Here is a 12,617-nt window from a genome sequence, read left to right on the forward strand (position 1 = left end):
GGGGACACCTTCTCCCACAGAAACTGCTGATTATGCTCCCATACAAGCTCCATAATTTGCAGTCCTGATGAGAAGGGCAGCAGTGAATTTGCACCTCGTGGCATCCACCTTTTTCCTCTCCCGATCAGCAGGGGTAGAATGGAATTTCTGGAAGGTCTTTGACTGGGCAGCATCCATGAGGATGGAGTTTGGTTTTGGATACGGGACCAGCCGTTCAGATTCCAATTCTATTGCCCTGTAATGACCTTCTAACTTTTTAAAGGTTAAAGGGATGGTTGGTGGATTTGTCCAGAACCATATGACTCAGTAGAGAAGAAAAGAAATAGAAGCTGATGCAGGCCCCTGATTTTGAACAGGTTGAAAGACTGGGTCCACTACTGAAGGCTCCTTTGCCATCCTAAGCATCTGCTTTGTGAAAGGTCCTACACCATCTGTAGGAGAATTCAGGTCATTATTTGCCAACCAGTGCTGAAGAAGCCTGCTAGGCAACCACTATAGAGGATTTGGAAGATGAATCTCAGTCATCTCCTGAATTGGAAATCTCAAGCCAAGGTGATGGCCAAGATGGAGGAATCAGAGTGACTGAGGCCAGACAAACATGCTCCATATCCGATCCCAAAACTACAGTGTTTGACGTCAAAGAGCCAGGTAGAAAGTGAACTCAAGATGGAGAGTGAGATGGAACTGAAAAGTCAGGCTGATATGGACCATCCTGTGAAGGACAGTGAGGCACGAGTGAGGCAAAAGTGATACTGTGGTTGATGAGACCAACCCTGGTACCAATTCACAGTGTTATAGTGATGACAATGCAACTCATTGAAATTGTGAAAATGAATGTAGTCACAGCCCTTTCAGTAATAGAAAGAGGACATTGGGTTCTGATAAAAATGGTATAGGGACACCTCTGCATTTGATACCGACAAAAGTTGCAATGATATGGGTGGGGGTAAAGGTCTGGCAGTGTTTATATGCCTCCACATATGCCTCTCACCTAGACACAAGAGGCACTTAAAACAACCATCCTTTTCTGGGATTCTGCCAATTTAGGGTGCAAACACACAGGCCAAAATAAAGCTGCTTTGGGTCACTTTGGAGTTATGCTGTTTAAATGCTGTATGCATCCTAAGAGGCCGAAAGCCATGCCAAAGTCACGCTCCAGTCCTAAGGACTAGAGCACAGCTTTGGTGCATCTTCTGATCTCTTAAGATGTGTTTGTCATTTAAACACATACCTCCAAAGTGACCCGAAGCAGCTTTATTTTGGCCTGTCTGTTCAGGCCCATAGTCTTAAATGATCTAGACTCTAAATCTTTCTAGCAGAAGCCATTATCCAAACAGACCTAGAGGTTGTTGAAAGCTGAAATACCAACCATATCTGTGAGGCAAAGAATAGTCATGGAAGCCTGAGGTCAAAAACAAGTAAAACAGAAGAATCACCAAAATCAAAATGCAAAGAGAGAGAGAGAGAGAGAGAGAAGAAAGTCTATAAGCCAAATCCAAGCCAAATCAATCCAAAACAGTCAGTCAGACAAATGTTCAAACAAGCTGCTCATGAACCTGCTACTGTCACAGAGAAAAAGGACCTGAGGTTTTAGGAGGGAAATATGGAGGTTAGGCATGTGGAGGGGGGAAAGGCTATCACCAAATGCATATTGTACTGCTCCAGAAGGTTCCGAAAGGGGCAGAGTCAGAGACCATAACGAAGTAGTACTGTATCATGTATAAGTCTAGAAATTTTAGTCAAAAAATTGACCCCCAAAAACCTGTGTCGACTTACCCAAGGGCTAATGTAAGTACTGTACTTTAACTCTTACATAAAAAAGAAACCATCCCCTGGTGAGAGGCAAGAGTGTAATCTGTCTTAAAAGTACTGAACATCCCCTCCCTCTAGTATTTCATCCATCCAGCCTTTAATGTGAGCACAAACAGTTATGCTTGCTGGAATTTTTTAAGTTCTTTGACATTGTTTCCTTTGCTACATCCTTTAAATGTTTGTTTGTTATGTGCCCATATGTTTTACCCTTGATTTATCTACAGGTCATATCAAAGTTCATAATTTGGGCCCCAAAACCTTCCCTCAACTTATAAGGCAAGTAGTATATGGTTGTATATACAATACATTAAAAACTAAATAAAAAAGGTTATTTCTAAAAAGGATAAGACTTCAAGTGGAAAAAGGACACTTTTTATCACCAAAAGGACACACAGTTCTCTGTCATTCTCCATATATATGGTAGGAAGCCATAATTGGCAGGTCTTGCCGCAGGAAATTTATAGCAACTAAAGTAACCCTAAGAAGCTGAAGTTTGTGATTTCTCCCTCATGTTTTCTGGCTCTTACCTCTATATCCTGTATAATTTTGGGATAAAGTGCTCTGTAGAAGGAGTTGGGTGGGGCCATCCCATCGGGAGGCTTGTTTTTAAAAAGGTATTGTCCCCTACAAGAAAGAAAGAAAGAAGGAAAGGAATGAAGAGTAGCATTACTTATGGACTTGGCTATTTTGTATAGCAGTTGTAAGAGACTTGTAGCACTCCAGTTGCTGGCCAGAAAGAAAAAGCTGATCAGATTTAGAATAGATGTCTTACCCCACTGTTTTCTAATACTATTGCTTTTAGACACCAGGCAAATTTAGTAGGTGCCTAACTAAATCTATAGCTGTTTTTTATCTTATAAAAGGAAGAAGTAAAACTTTGCCAGTTGTTAGTGGGGAAGGATAAGTAAGTAGAGCACTTTCAAAGGAAAGTGACAGCAAAAGAACATCTCAGAGACTAGCGTGTTCTCAACAATCTAACTGGTCCTAAGGTAAAAATAATTAAATAATCCACAGTGTTAGTAACTGCATTTTATTGCTACTCCCAGGATCTGGTAAACTGCTTTATTGTTGAACATGGCCTGGTTGTGGAATGCACACAGGCTATGCCAGATTGTGAGAGAAGTGTGTGTGTCTGCAGATGGGATGGAGGTGACAATGAATGGCAATCACTTCCTGCTGTGTCATTTTTTTTTAAAAAAAAACACTTGTGAAAGTTAAGGAGGCAATGAACACTGCAGAAGCTACAAATCCCATCACAGGCATACTGACTACTTTTTTGCCTGGAAACATTCCAGGAGAGATGGGCAGAGATGTCTCAGAGGATAGTCTTTGCAGCTCAGGCATGACATCTAACCTACATCAGTTCTCTGCTCTCCTTTCCTGTTACATTTCAGTGATACATGATAGTTTTCTTCCCCCTACTGAGCTCCCTTGCTCTAAATCAGTGATAGGTAATGTGTGGCCCTTGGAACACTTAAGTCTAGCCTTGAAGCCCCTAAGAAGGACCAAATTTAAATTTAAAAATGTTTTTCAAGCCAATTTTCAGGTGATTTTTTTTGCCCCCAAACCTTCCAAAATTTGTCAAAACTGCACTGGTCTGCTTCCCCTAACCCTACAAAGCTTCCCAAACATTCCAAAACACATCATTAAAAAACAAACAAACAATGACCAAAAACCAGCCCATAAGACAGGTGGCAGTGATGCTACATCACTTTGGGCATGCCAAAATATGCTGGTGAGGCACAAAGAGGAAAAGTGGCCCCCACTTCCTGTGCAGTTGCTCCCCCCCTACTCTAAACTTTGAAGCTATCCTGAGATGTTTCTTTACATGTGAGGTATCCCAGAATGTGCAGGGTGAACAACACACAAAGGTTCAACAACTACGTAATAAATGATTTGAATCTTCAATTACTACAACAGAATCCAAAGTAATGATTTTAAAACTATATATCTATGTTTTATTTCTTTTAAAAGGTAAAGGTAAAGGTATTCCCCATTGAGAAGGTTGTCAAGTTGTGTCTGACTGTAGGGGGAGGTGCTCATCTCTGTTACTAAGCCAAAGAGACTACTCTGTGATCATGTGGCCAGCATGATTGCACAGAATGCTGTTTATCTTCCAACAGAAGTGGTACTTATCATCTACAGTGGTCCCTTGGCTTATGTGGGGGATTAGTTCCAGATCCCCCCCCACGTAAGCCAAAAACGCGTAAGCTTGAGTTCCATTCGATTGAATGGGGCTTGTGCTTGCGGCGTGGGAGAGTGCGCGTGCCATGGGTGCATGCGCCATTCACTCTCCCATCGCACGGCATCCGCGTAAACAGGAAGCTGCATATGGGTCACCCGCCTATAGCACGGGCGCACTGTACTTGCATTTGCATGTTTTCGAACTGCTAGGTTGGCAGAAGCTGGGACTAGTGATGGGAGCTCACTCCATCATGTGGCACTTGGGCCTCGAGCTGCCAACCTGCTGATCTTGCAATCATCAGAATCAGCATCTTAGCCACTTGAGTGGCCACATCTCTTTTTATTTCTTTTACAGTTCATTTTATTTGTTTATTTGTTTATGCATGCATGCTTTGGCGTTCTCCAGATGTGGAATCATATTTTCCTTATTACTGTGAAGAATAGAGAATTCTGAATATAAATGTTGAGTTTATTTTGGAATTTTGGAAATATATTTGGAAAATATATTGATAAATAAAACACCCAGCTATGTTACTAAGGGATTTATTGCTAGCATATCTACAAGGTATTGTACTGAAATATCTTACATTATGGGATTTTGACAGCCTCATAATAATTTATTGCCTTTTTGGTGCTGGGAAACAAGAGAAGACACTTTCGACTATAATGTTATCTGATTATTCCTTTGTAACTGCAATATGTCAATCTTGTTAGATCCAGTGATCAATCAATAAAAATAGCGAATAGTGACATAAGGAGAAAACTATGTGATTTAAAAGCATTTCAGACAAACACAACTCTAATCTCTGACAATATTTCAAGCTTTATAATAAAAACGTGATACTACAGAGTAATTAAGCTTTGCCAGTTCATTGTTCAGTAACCTTCTCTAAACAAACAATGTTATCTCCTGCAGAGTGAAAGAGGGGATACTGTTACTGCAATAGTTTTTGTACCTAATGAGAATCAAAGAGTGATCAGGCATTGAAATGTTATCCTAGAATATATCATAAGTAAACTGTGCCATTTTCTATGGCTTTGGAAGTGCATTATTTTTATATGATGCAAATAGAATGTTAAGAAGGAAATTTCTTTTAGCACCATGAAGGTGCTAGAACTAAAACATTACTATTTCTGCTCACACACTGTATTAATATGCTGTCTCATGTGTTAACTATGAGTTACCAGCTACACTATATTGGACCTCAAACGATTTCTTAAACTTGGTCATGTATTACTTACTGGATAATGTAACTACAGAACAAACCTTATTTGTTGTTAATGTTATTAAGAAAAAAGCAATCCAGGTACTTCTGGTAATCAATGCTAGGAACTAGCTGAATTTTAGGAACTTTAGAAGACCTAAAAAGATTTAATAAACATTATTTCTCCCCATAAATTATAACATCCCTAGTGTGAAAGCTATTAAAAGAATTTGCACTTGCAGGTTTGCAGCCTTATTATTTTTCCTAAACATTTAATAACAGTTAAAATGCCTTAGCTGTCACTTTTCTCTTGTTTATTTTATGAAATATTCATGCCCAACTGTATCACAGACAACGTATCAGCCATGTCCCTGGAAGAGAAAATTGTGTATTAAGGGAATTACCCCAGAGAGAGAAGCATCTAATGAAATGTTAGCAGAGAAGCTGTAGACCTGGGTTAGGGCATGTGTAATAGAAAGACTACTCTATTTGATTAACTAATTCAACTGAATTTCTGAATCCTTGTCCTCAGTGGTCTGTATTCTGTGCTTTGTGACTGCGAATTGAATAAATCTCTAATTGCACAAATATGTTGAGAAAACAAAATGATCTGTAAAACACACCTACCTTTGGCTTCTAGAAGTTTATCTACTACCTATACAACTACTCAACCTACCTGCTTTTTATAAATTATGCCTGCCCCCACTTGGATTATGGGCTGACCTTATAACTACTAAATTTTCAATATTCATTAGGAGCGAAAGGACCTAGAAAATGTAGTACATGCACTGGTAACCTCTCGCTTGGATTTCTGTAATGTGCTCTACATGGGTCTACCTTTGTATCAGGTTCGGAAGCTTCAGCTGATTCAAAATGCTGCAGCCAGATTGATTACAGGGATAACTAGATCAGATCATATAACACCCGTATTAAAATCTCTCCACTGGCTGCCAATTCGCTTCCGGTCCCAATACAAAGTGTTGGTTATTACCTTTAAAGCCCTAAATGGCTTGGGCCCTGGTTACTTGAGGGAACGCCTCTCCCTGCATAATCCACCCCGCACTCTCAGAACAACAGGTAAATTATTACTCAAACACCCTAAGGTGAGGTTGGCGACTACCCATCAAAGAGCTTACACGGCTGTAGCGCCCACGCTCTGGAATGCTCTTCCAGAAGAGATCCGCCTCAGTGGTACAGTGGAAGCCTTTAAAAAGGCATTGAAAACCTACCTCTTCCAACAAGCTTATCCTACCAATTCCTTGTAATAAAAGTATCCCCCAAATTGATTGATTATGTATTATATATATTTTATGTTTTTAATACTGCTGCATTCATGTTTTTAGGTAATTATATTGGATTGAAATTTGTATTACCGTTTTTAATTTGCTCGTATTGTAATATGACATTGGTCATTATTCAAATGCTGTACACCGCTTTGATCTACAAGGAAAAGCGGTATATAAATAAACAATTTATATTTAATATTATATTATTATATACCAATATGAAGGAAGAATGTGGCATTTATGTTTTTCTAGGGTGAATATAATTGGGTGGACTTTATCTTTGGATTAGTCATTTCTTCTTAATTAGGAGGTAGGGTCTAATAATGTAGTTGCTTCTTCTAACAGAGGGGCCTTCCTCCTTCCTCATGCACTAGGAGCAGAAGAAAGGAAGAACTCATCAACCCTGTAACTAATAACAAAAATGTGTTAATTTGGAGATAGTGGGGTTGACCTGGAGGTAAGCCATATTTTATTCACATCTCATGATCCAGTAAGTTATTGTAATACTGTGCTGGGCACCCATGGTATGGGATGTGAGAGTCAATATTTCTTCCCCAAATGGTGTCTGCTGCTGTGTTCTTCAGTGACTGAGATACTGTTGTCCTAATATAAGGTGGAATTCTAGGAGCAAGTAGAGTCCCTTGGTATGGTCAGTTCACCCTTGAGGAAATGGGGAAGTGTACACACCACTCACTGAGTCTTGCCAATGTTGAAAACTCCCATTCCTCAGTAAGCTCCACTGTGAGGAAGAGAAGATGCATTTGATTTTAAAACAACAATGCTGAGCTTTCATGAGTGCTGTAACTGTCATTAGGCAAGGCCAGTCAAGAGTTGATGAGGGGAGAGGAAGTGCCAACTTCTTGACAGAGCAACTAACTAACTGGACACTGCCTCCTGATCTACTCCTGAGGTACCTGCTCCTGAAGTTTCTGGAACACCTTCTGGAGTGAAAAGAGAACAGCTGTTCGCAGAGAACAGTCTAAAGGAAAGGACTATGTGTCATATTTTAAACATCCTCCTCTAGCTTTCAGGTAAAATGAAATCACAGCACACCATTTAATTACAAAGTCATTCACTAGAACCTAATTCTTTGACTAAGCAAGAGGAAAATGCATATATGATAGTCTCACCATCCTCTCCGCTCTGCCAAACCCCTCCATAAGGAGTCTGTCCGGACCATCCTCTCAATCAGCTTCTTCCACAGCATGCCATCAGATGTCACCCGGTACCATTCCTTACACACCAGCTCAACAGCACACAAAGATTTTGCATCCAGGTATGACAGGATATTCTCTGCAATGTGATCCAGGCCTCGAGCTGGAAAGAAAGACAGGCTGTGAGCACTTGGGAGCTCATCAAGAGTCTATGACTGTTTAGAACACATTTTCATCCCTATCATTGCTTGCTCCCTTCCTTGTTATTACAGAGCTGGGATGATAAAGCAAAAAATAGTCTCTTGTGAAGTTCAGAAACCAGCAGCTTTTTTGAGATAAGAAAGAGCAAATCATTAAAGATAATAACGAATCCAGCAAGTCATTCCAATTTATTTCTATGAGTTTTTAGCACTGGGGGATGTTCTATGGAAGGCTTAGTACATCAGTAAGCAGTACAGAAATGTACTTGCTACTTGCTATTGCTTTTCTTTCTTGATGATGTATCCCTCCAAATCTTGCTATATTAGTGCTATTTCTCATTTTGCTACTATAGCTTGTAGTCCAACAGCTCAAAAGCTGCTTTTTGCTAATACAAGAACTCCTTGATGACTGAAAAACAGAAAACCTCAAAACATATGCACGTCCATTTCTTAATGCCCACCTTGAAGGAAATGGTACACGTGTATGTATGTATGTTGTGCCTGTATGTGTGTGTGTATGTGGTGAGACAGCCATCACAAAGAGCAAGTTAAATTTTTTTTACTGATGCTACTTATTTTGCCAGAATGAAGAAAAACATGTAACATGAAACAAGCAAATAGCAAGCATTTTCCAACATAACCAATAAAAGGACTGACTGTGATGTTAACTGATATTTTTTTTAAAAGGGGGCAGTGGCTAATATACAAAACAGACAGTGCATTGATAAACGGGTTAATATCATGTAAGTAGAAAGGGATTCATTCTGGGCTACTTGAGCTGGCTAGGTTCCTCCACCGAATTACTGTCCCAAATGTATGCAGATTCCACACCCAGAAGAACAAGAAGCCTCTAATATATCTCACAAGAGCCAGCATGGTGTGATGATTTAAGCACTGGACTATGACTTTAAGAACAGAGTTCAAATCCCCACTCAGGTGTGGAAACACACTGGGAGAACTTGGACAAGTCACACTCTCTTAGTCTCATAGGAAGGCAATTACAAACCCTCGTAATAGGTTCACTTAAGAGTTGCCATAAGTCAGAAATGACTTGAAGGCACACAACAACAACAAAATATGCTTGTCTAAGGAAGCTTCTCTTTGTTGTTTCTATGATGCAGGTGAGATTTGGAGACGGCCAGGTGGGTATCTTTGCCAGCCAAATTTGTACAGATATGTAACAGGCCAAATGCTTTGTGAACATGAGTGATAGGAAGTTTTTCTTGAACTAAAAATTATAGGTATTAAGGTCTTAGCATTTATGTATTTATTTGTTTTAAAATTCTACGAAAAGACCAAAGATACTGTACCAGATGCACAAATCCATCACCTATGCTACAAATATTAATTAGAAGTCACTTTCATAACTCTGTATCTACCTTGCTCCAAACCAAAGTGTGTTTGTTTGAGTGACAGAGACCACAAAGAACGCAGAAATAATCCAATTTGACACCACTTTAGCTGCCATGGCTGAATGCTATGGAAATCTGGGAATTGCAGTTTTGTGAGACACTGAGTCTTCTCTGACAGAGAGCTCCAGTGCTAGAACAAAAAACAGTTCCCAGAATTCCACACCATTGAACCATGGCAGATAAGTGGTGTCAAGTTGGATTATTTCTGCAATGCGAATGCAGACTATATTACACCAGCAAGAAGTAAATGACAGGAGTACAAAATCAAGAGACCAGATGTCCAAGATACAGGATTAAAATGAGATCAGATTGTTACCAACAAAAATATGAGAAGGGGTCACAGGGTTATTAAGTTTGAGGCGAGTAGAAAACTCTTTATAGTGGGTCAGACCACTAGTCCATTAAGCTAAATACTATCTATACTAGGAGTGGAAGTCAGGTGGCTCTCTAGATATTGTCAGACTATAATTCCCAGTATTTCTTACCATTGGCTATGCAGACCAGGGCTGCTGGGAGTTGCAACCCAGCAGCATCGGAAGGGACATATAATTGTGACTTCACTTTAGGATGGACAACTAATAGCATCTAGCTAGTTAGCAACTCTCAGGAAGCCCTAGTCACCATAGCTAATGACAAGGAAAGGTGGGAATTGCAAGATATTGAGGGCAAAAAGCTGCCCACTATGGTTTACAAAAACTAGAGTAGATCTTTTCCATCCCCATTTTGAGATGCCAGAGACTGAACACTGGATACAAAGTGAATGAACTACTACTGAGCTATAGACTTTGTGATATGTGTTGGGATACAACGGCTTCTTGAGAATGTTAATCTGCACTGAAACACTTGTACATTCTCATCATGATACTCTTCTTATGTGATTGTCTGTAACATGAAACTGGCACAGAGAAACCTAAATCAGGTGTGGGAAACCTGTGGCTCTTCAGATGCTGGACTACAGTTCTCTTTGTTCTCCCAGCAGTGGCCATGCTGTCTGGGGCTGATGGGAAGGGGAATCCATTATCATTGGGAGGACCATAAATTGTCTGCTTCTGGCCTAAATGCAAATGGAACATAGTAGTTTGGCTGTGGGAAATACTGTATTTTCTGGCGTATAAGACTACTTTTTAACCCAGGAAAATCTTCTCAAAAGTTGGGTGTCGTCTTATACGCTGGGTGTCATCTTATAGGGCAGGTGCTGAAACGTCCGAGCTGGACTGGAGAATGTGCAGTCGCCACATATGATGGGGGGAACTCAAAACGGCTGTGGCTGCATCCCCATTGTATGCAGCGACTGTATGAAAGCAGCAATGGTGGCGCTGTACAAGTATGGTAGAAGAAAATCCATTCACCAGGATTCGTGGAAAGAAATGACTTAACGCAGTCCCAATGATGAGGTGAGGGGGCACATCGGGAAGGTGTAAGTGAAGGGCTGAACAAGCTGCAGGTGTCCGGGACACCCGAGGTATGGAATAAAGAGCCGTGTTTGCGCTACTGCTCTGATAGTCTTGGAGACAGGGAAGGCTGGGCAAGCAGGGGGAGCTGACCAATCCAAGCTGGCTTTGTATACAACAGGTTTTCCTGCTAAGTAACTGCATGTCATAAGCATTTGAATTAAAATTACCATATTGAAATCAAATCTGATGTTTTTTTAATTTTTATTTGGTGTGTGTCGGAAAAGGGGTAGTCTTATATGGCGACTATAACCCAAACTTTATATTTTAACTGGAAAAGTTGGGGGTTGTCTTATACGCCCAGCCGTCTTATATGACGGAAAATATGGTACATATACAGATTTACAGGGTGCAGGCTGTCTTGATTTGGGGAAATGATGCTGCAAAGACTTGGGGGCCATGAGTGGGAGTTGTGGGGAATTTACAGCTTCTTGTGTGCATCTAACAAACATGAGCTACTTGTTCTTTTGAGAGGGCAGATTATAGTCTGATGTATTTGCAAGGACACTTTAGCTGCTTGACTAAATCCATCCTCCCTCAGTTTCACTTGGGAAAGAGTCAAACACGCCAGATTAGCACTGCAGGCAATGTTTCACCCCTGCAAGTAAAAAGCTACTTCATGTCCAGAGTAAGATCAAATGCTTCATTTCCTGTTCTTTTTACAACTGCTCAAAAGACTGAGCTTTATTTGTCAGCAAATAAAGAGAGGCTGAGCATAGGAAGCAATAAATGCAATTTGGGCCATCTGAGGTCACATGTCTACACATAAGCAGAGACACACACAATGAGGTGCCTATCGCATGATTCTTATCAGTGTCCATGCTAGACACCATGTACCCAGTCCTTGTTGCTGATGGCAGACAAGCAAAAGACTTCATAATGAGCTTCTTATGCACACAAATTGTTGCCATTCCGTTCTTCCATGGTTTCTGGAAAAATTCATTAAGCATACATTTTTGGGGGGAAGTATGACTTTTGAGAGATAATTATCTCAAATTTGTACTCCAAAATGTGGGGCAGGGATTATTAAAATAAAAAGCAAAGTAATGAGGATAAATCAAACAGTGTACCACTTAGTAAACAAGGCAGACTGAAATTAAAACTGGAGAAACAGGAAACCTAAATCAACAGATTTGTTCAACATATACTTAACTACCAGTTTCTCCAATTTAATGGATCTAGAACTCCATTTGTAACCTGGAAGCTATAAGCAATTTATGAAAGACACCTATGGCATTTTACTCAAACTTAGTCAACATATTTAAAAATTCCACCAGACAATTCAACATCAAGAGTGGCACACCTCCTTTTATGATCCCACAATAATACCTGGCAGTGCTGTGATGAAGTCCCTCTGTAACATAGGCTTGAGATATGAATTGATATGTCCATGCTGATAGTGACACATCTGAGAGATGAGATGTTCCACAAACTCCACTTGATCAGACTCTGACCACTGTTCAAAATACTTGATGCAGAGCTCCTTTTCCTTTTCATAGCTTGCAGATAGCTTCCTTTGCTTTGGAACAATCATGCTTGAAGTGCCATTGGCAAGTCTGGTCTATATAAGAAAAGAATGAAATGTACAGAAATGATTTTTACAGGACAGAGGAATTGGTATTCTTAGAAAAACAACGTGCTATACATGTACCTATTCAGACAATGGGAAAAGCACACTATTCAACGCTTAATTATGTCACAGAGTATAAATTGCTTCTTATTTTGCCACCATGAACTACAATGTGTACAAATACTTTCCTAATTTTCAACTCTCTACTTCTAAAATACTTGCTTTATTGCCAAAATAAACTGCAACAATAATTAACAGAGAATACATGAGAAATATATAAAAAAGGAGGACACTATCTACTGCTGCTGTTCAGCTGTTCATTCAAATGCTATGAATGCAGGGT

At 40.0% G+C, this 12,617-nt stretch overlaps 1 protein-coding gene across 8 annotated transcripts in view; it reads right to left on the bottom strand.

Annotated features, from left to right (window-relative positions):
• BTRC (beta-transducin repeat containing E3 ubiquitin protein ligase) overlaps positions 1-12,617 on the bottom strand; it is a 207,599-nt gene that overhangs the window by 58,671 nt on the left and 136,311 nt on the right. For all 8 annotated transcript variants that reach the window (XR_016280034.1, XM_089509705.1, XM_089509702.1 and 5 more), the window contains 3 exons: positions 12,034-12,265; positions 7,618-7,804; positions 2,340-2,436 (listed from right to left, as the gene is read on the bottom strand). Coding sequence is in view for 7 of the 8 variants with exons in the window: in XM_089509705.1 (XP_089365831.1) it covers positions 2,340-2,436; positions 7,618-7,804; positions 12,034-12,265 (516 nt within the window). In the remaining variant the exon portion in view is untranslated. The remainder of the gene's footprint in view (positions 1-2,339; positions 2,437-7,617; positions 7,805-12,033; positions 12,266-12,617) is intronic.

This window comes from Sceloporus occidentalis, unplaced genomic scaffold (genome assembly GCF_023333645.1).
Source record: "Sceloporus occidentalis isolate IW3139 unplaced genomic scaffold, rSceOcc1.0.p SCAF_2, whole genome shotgun sequence".
Taxonomy (NCBI): Eukaryota; Metazoa; Chordata; class Lepidosauria; order Squamata; family Phrynosomatidae; genus Sceloporus; species Sceloporus occidentalis.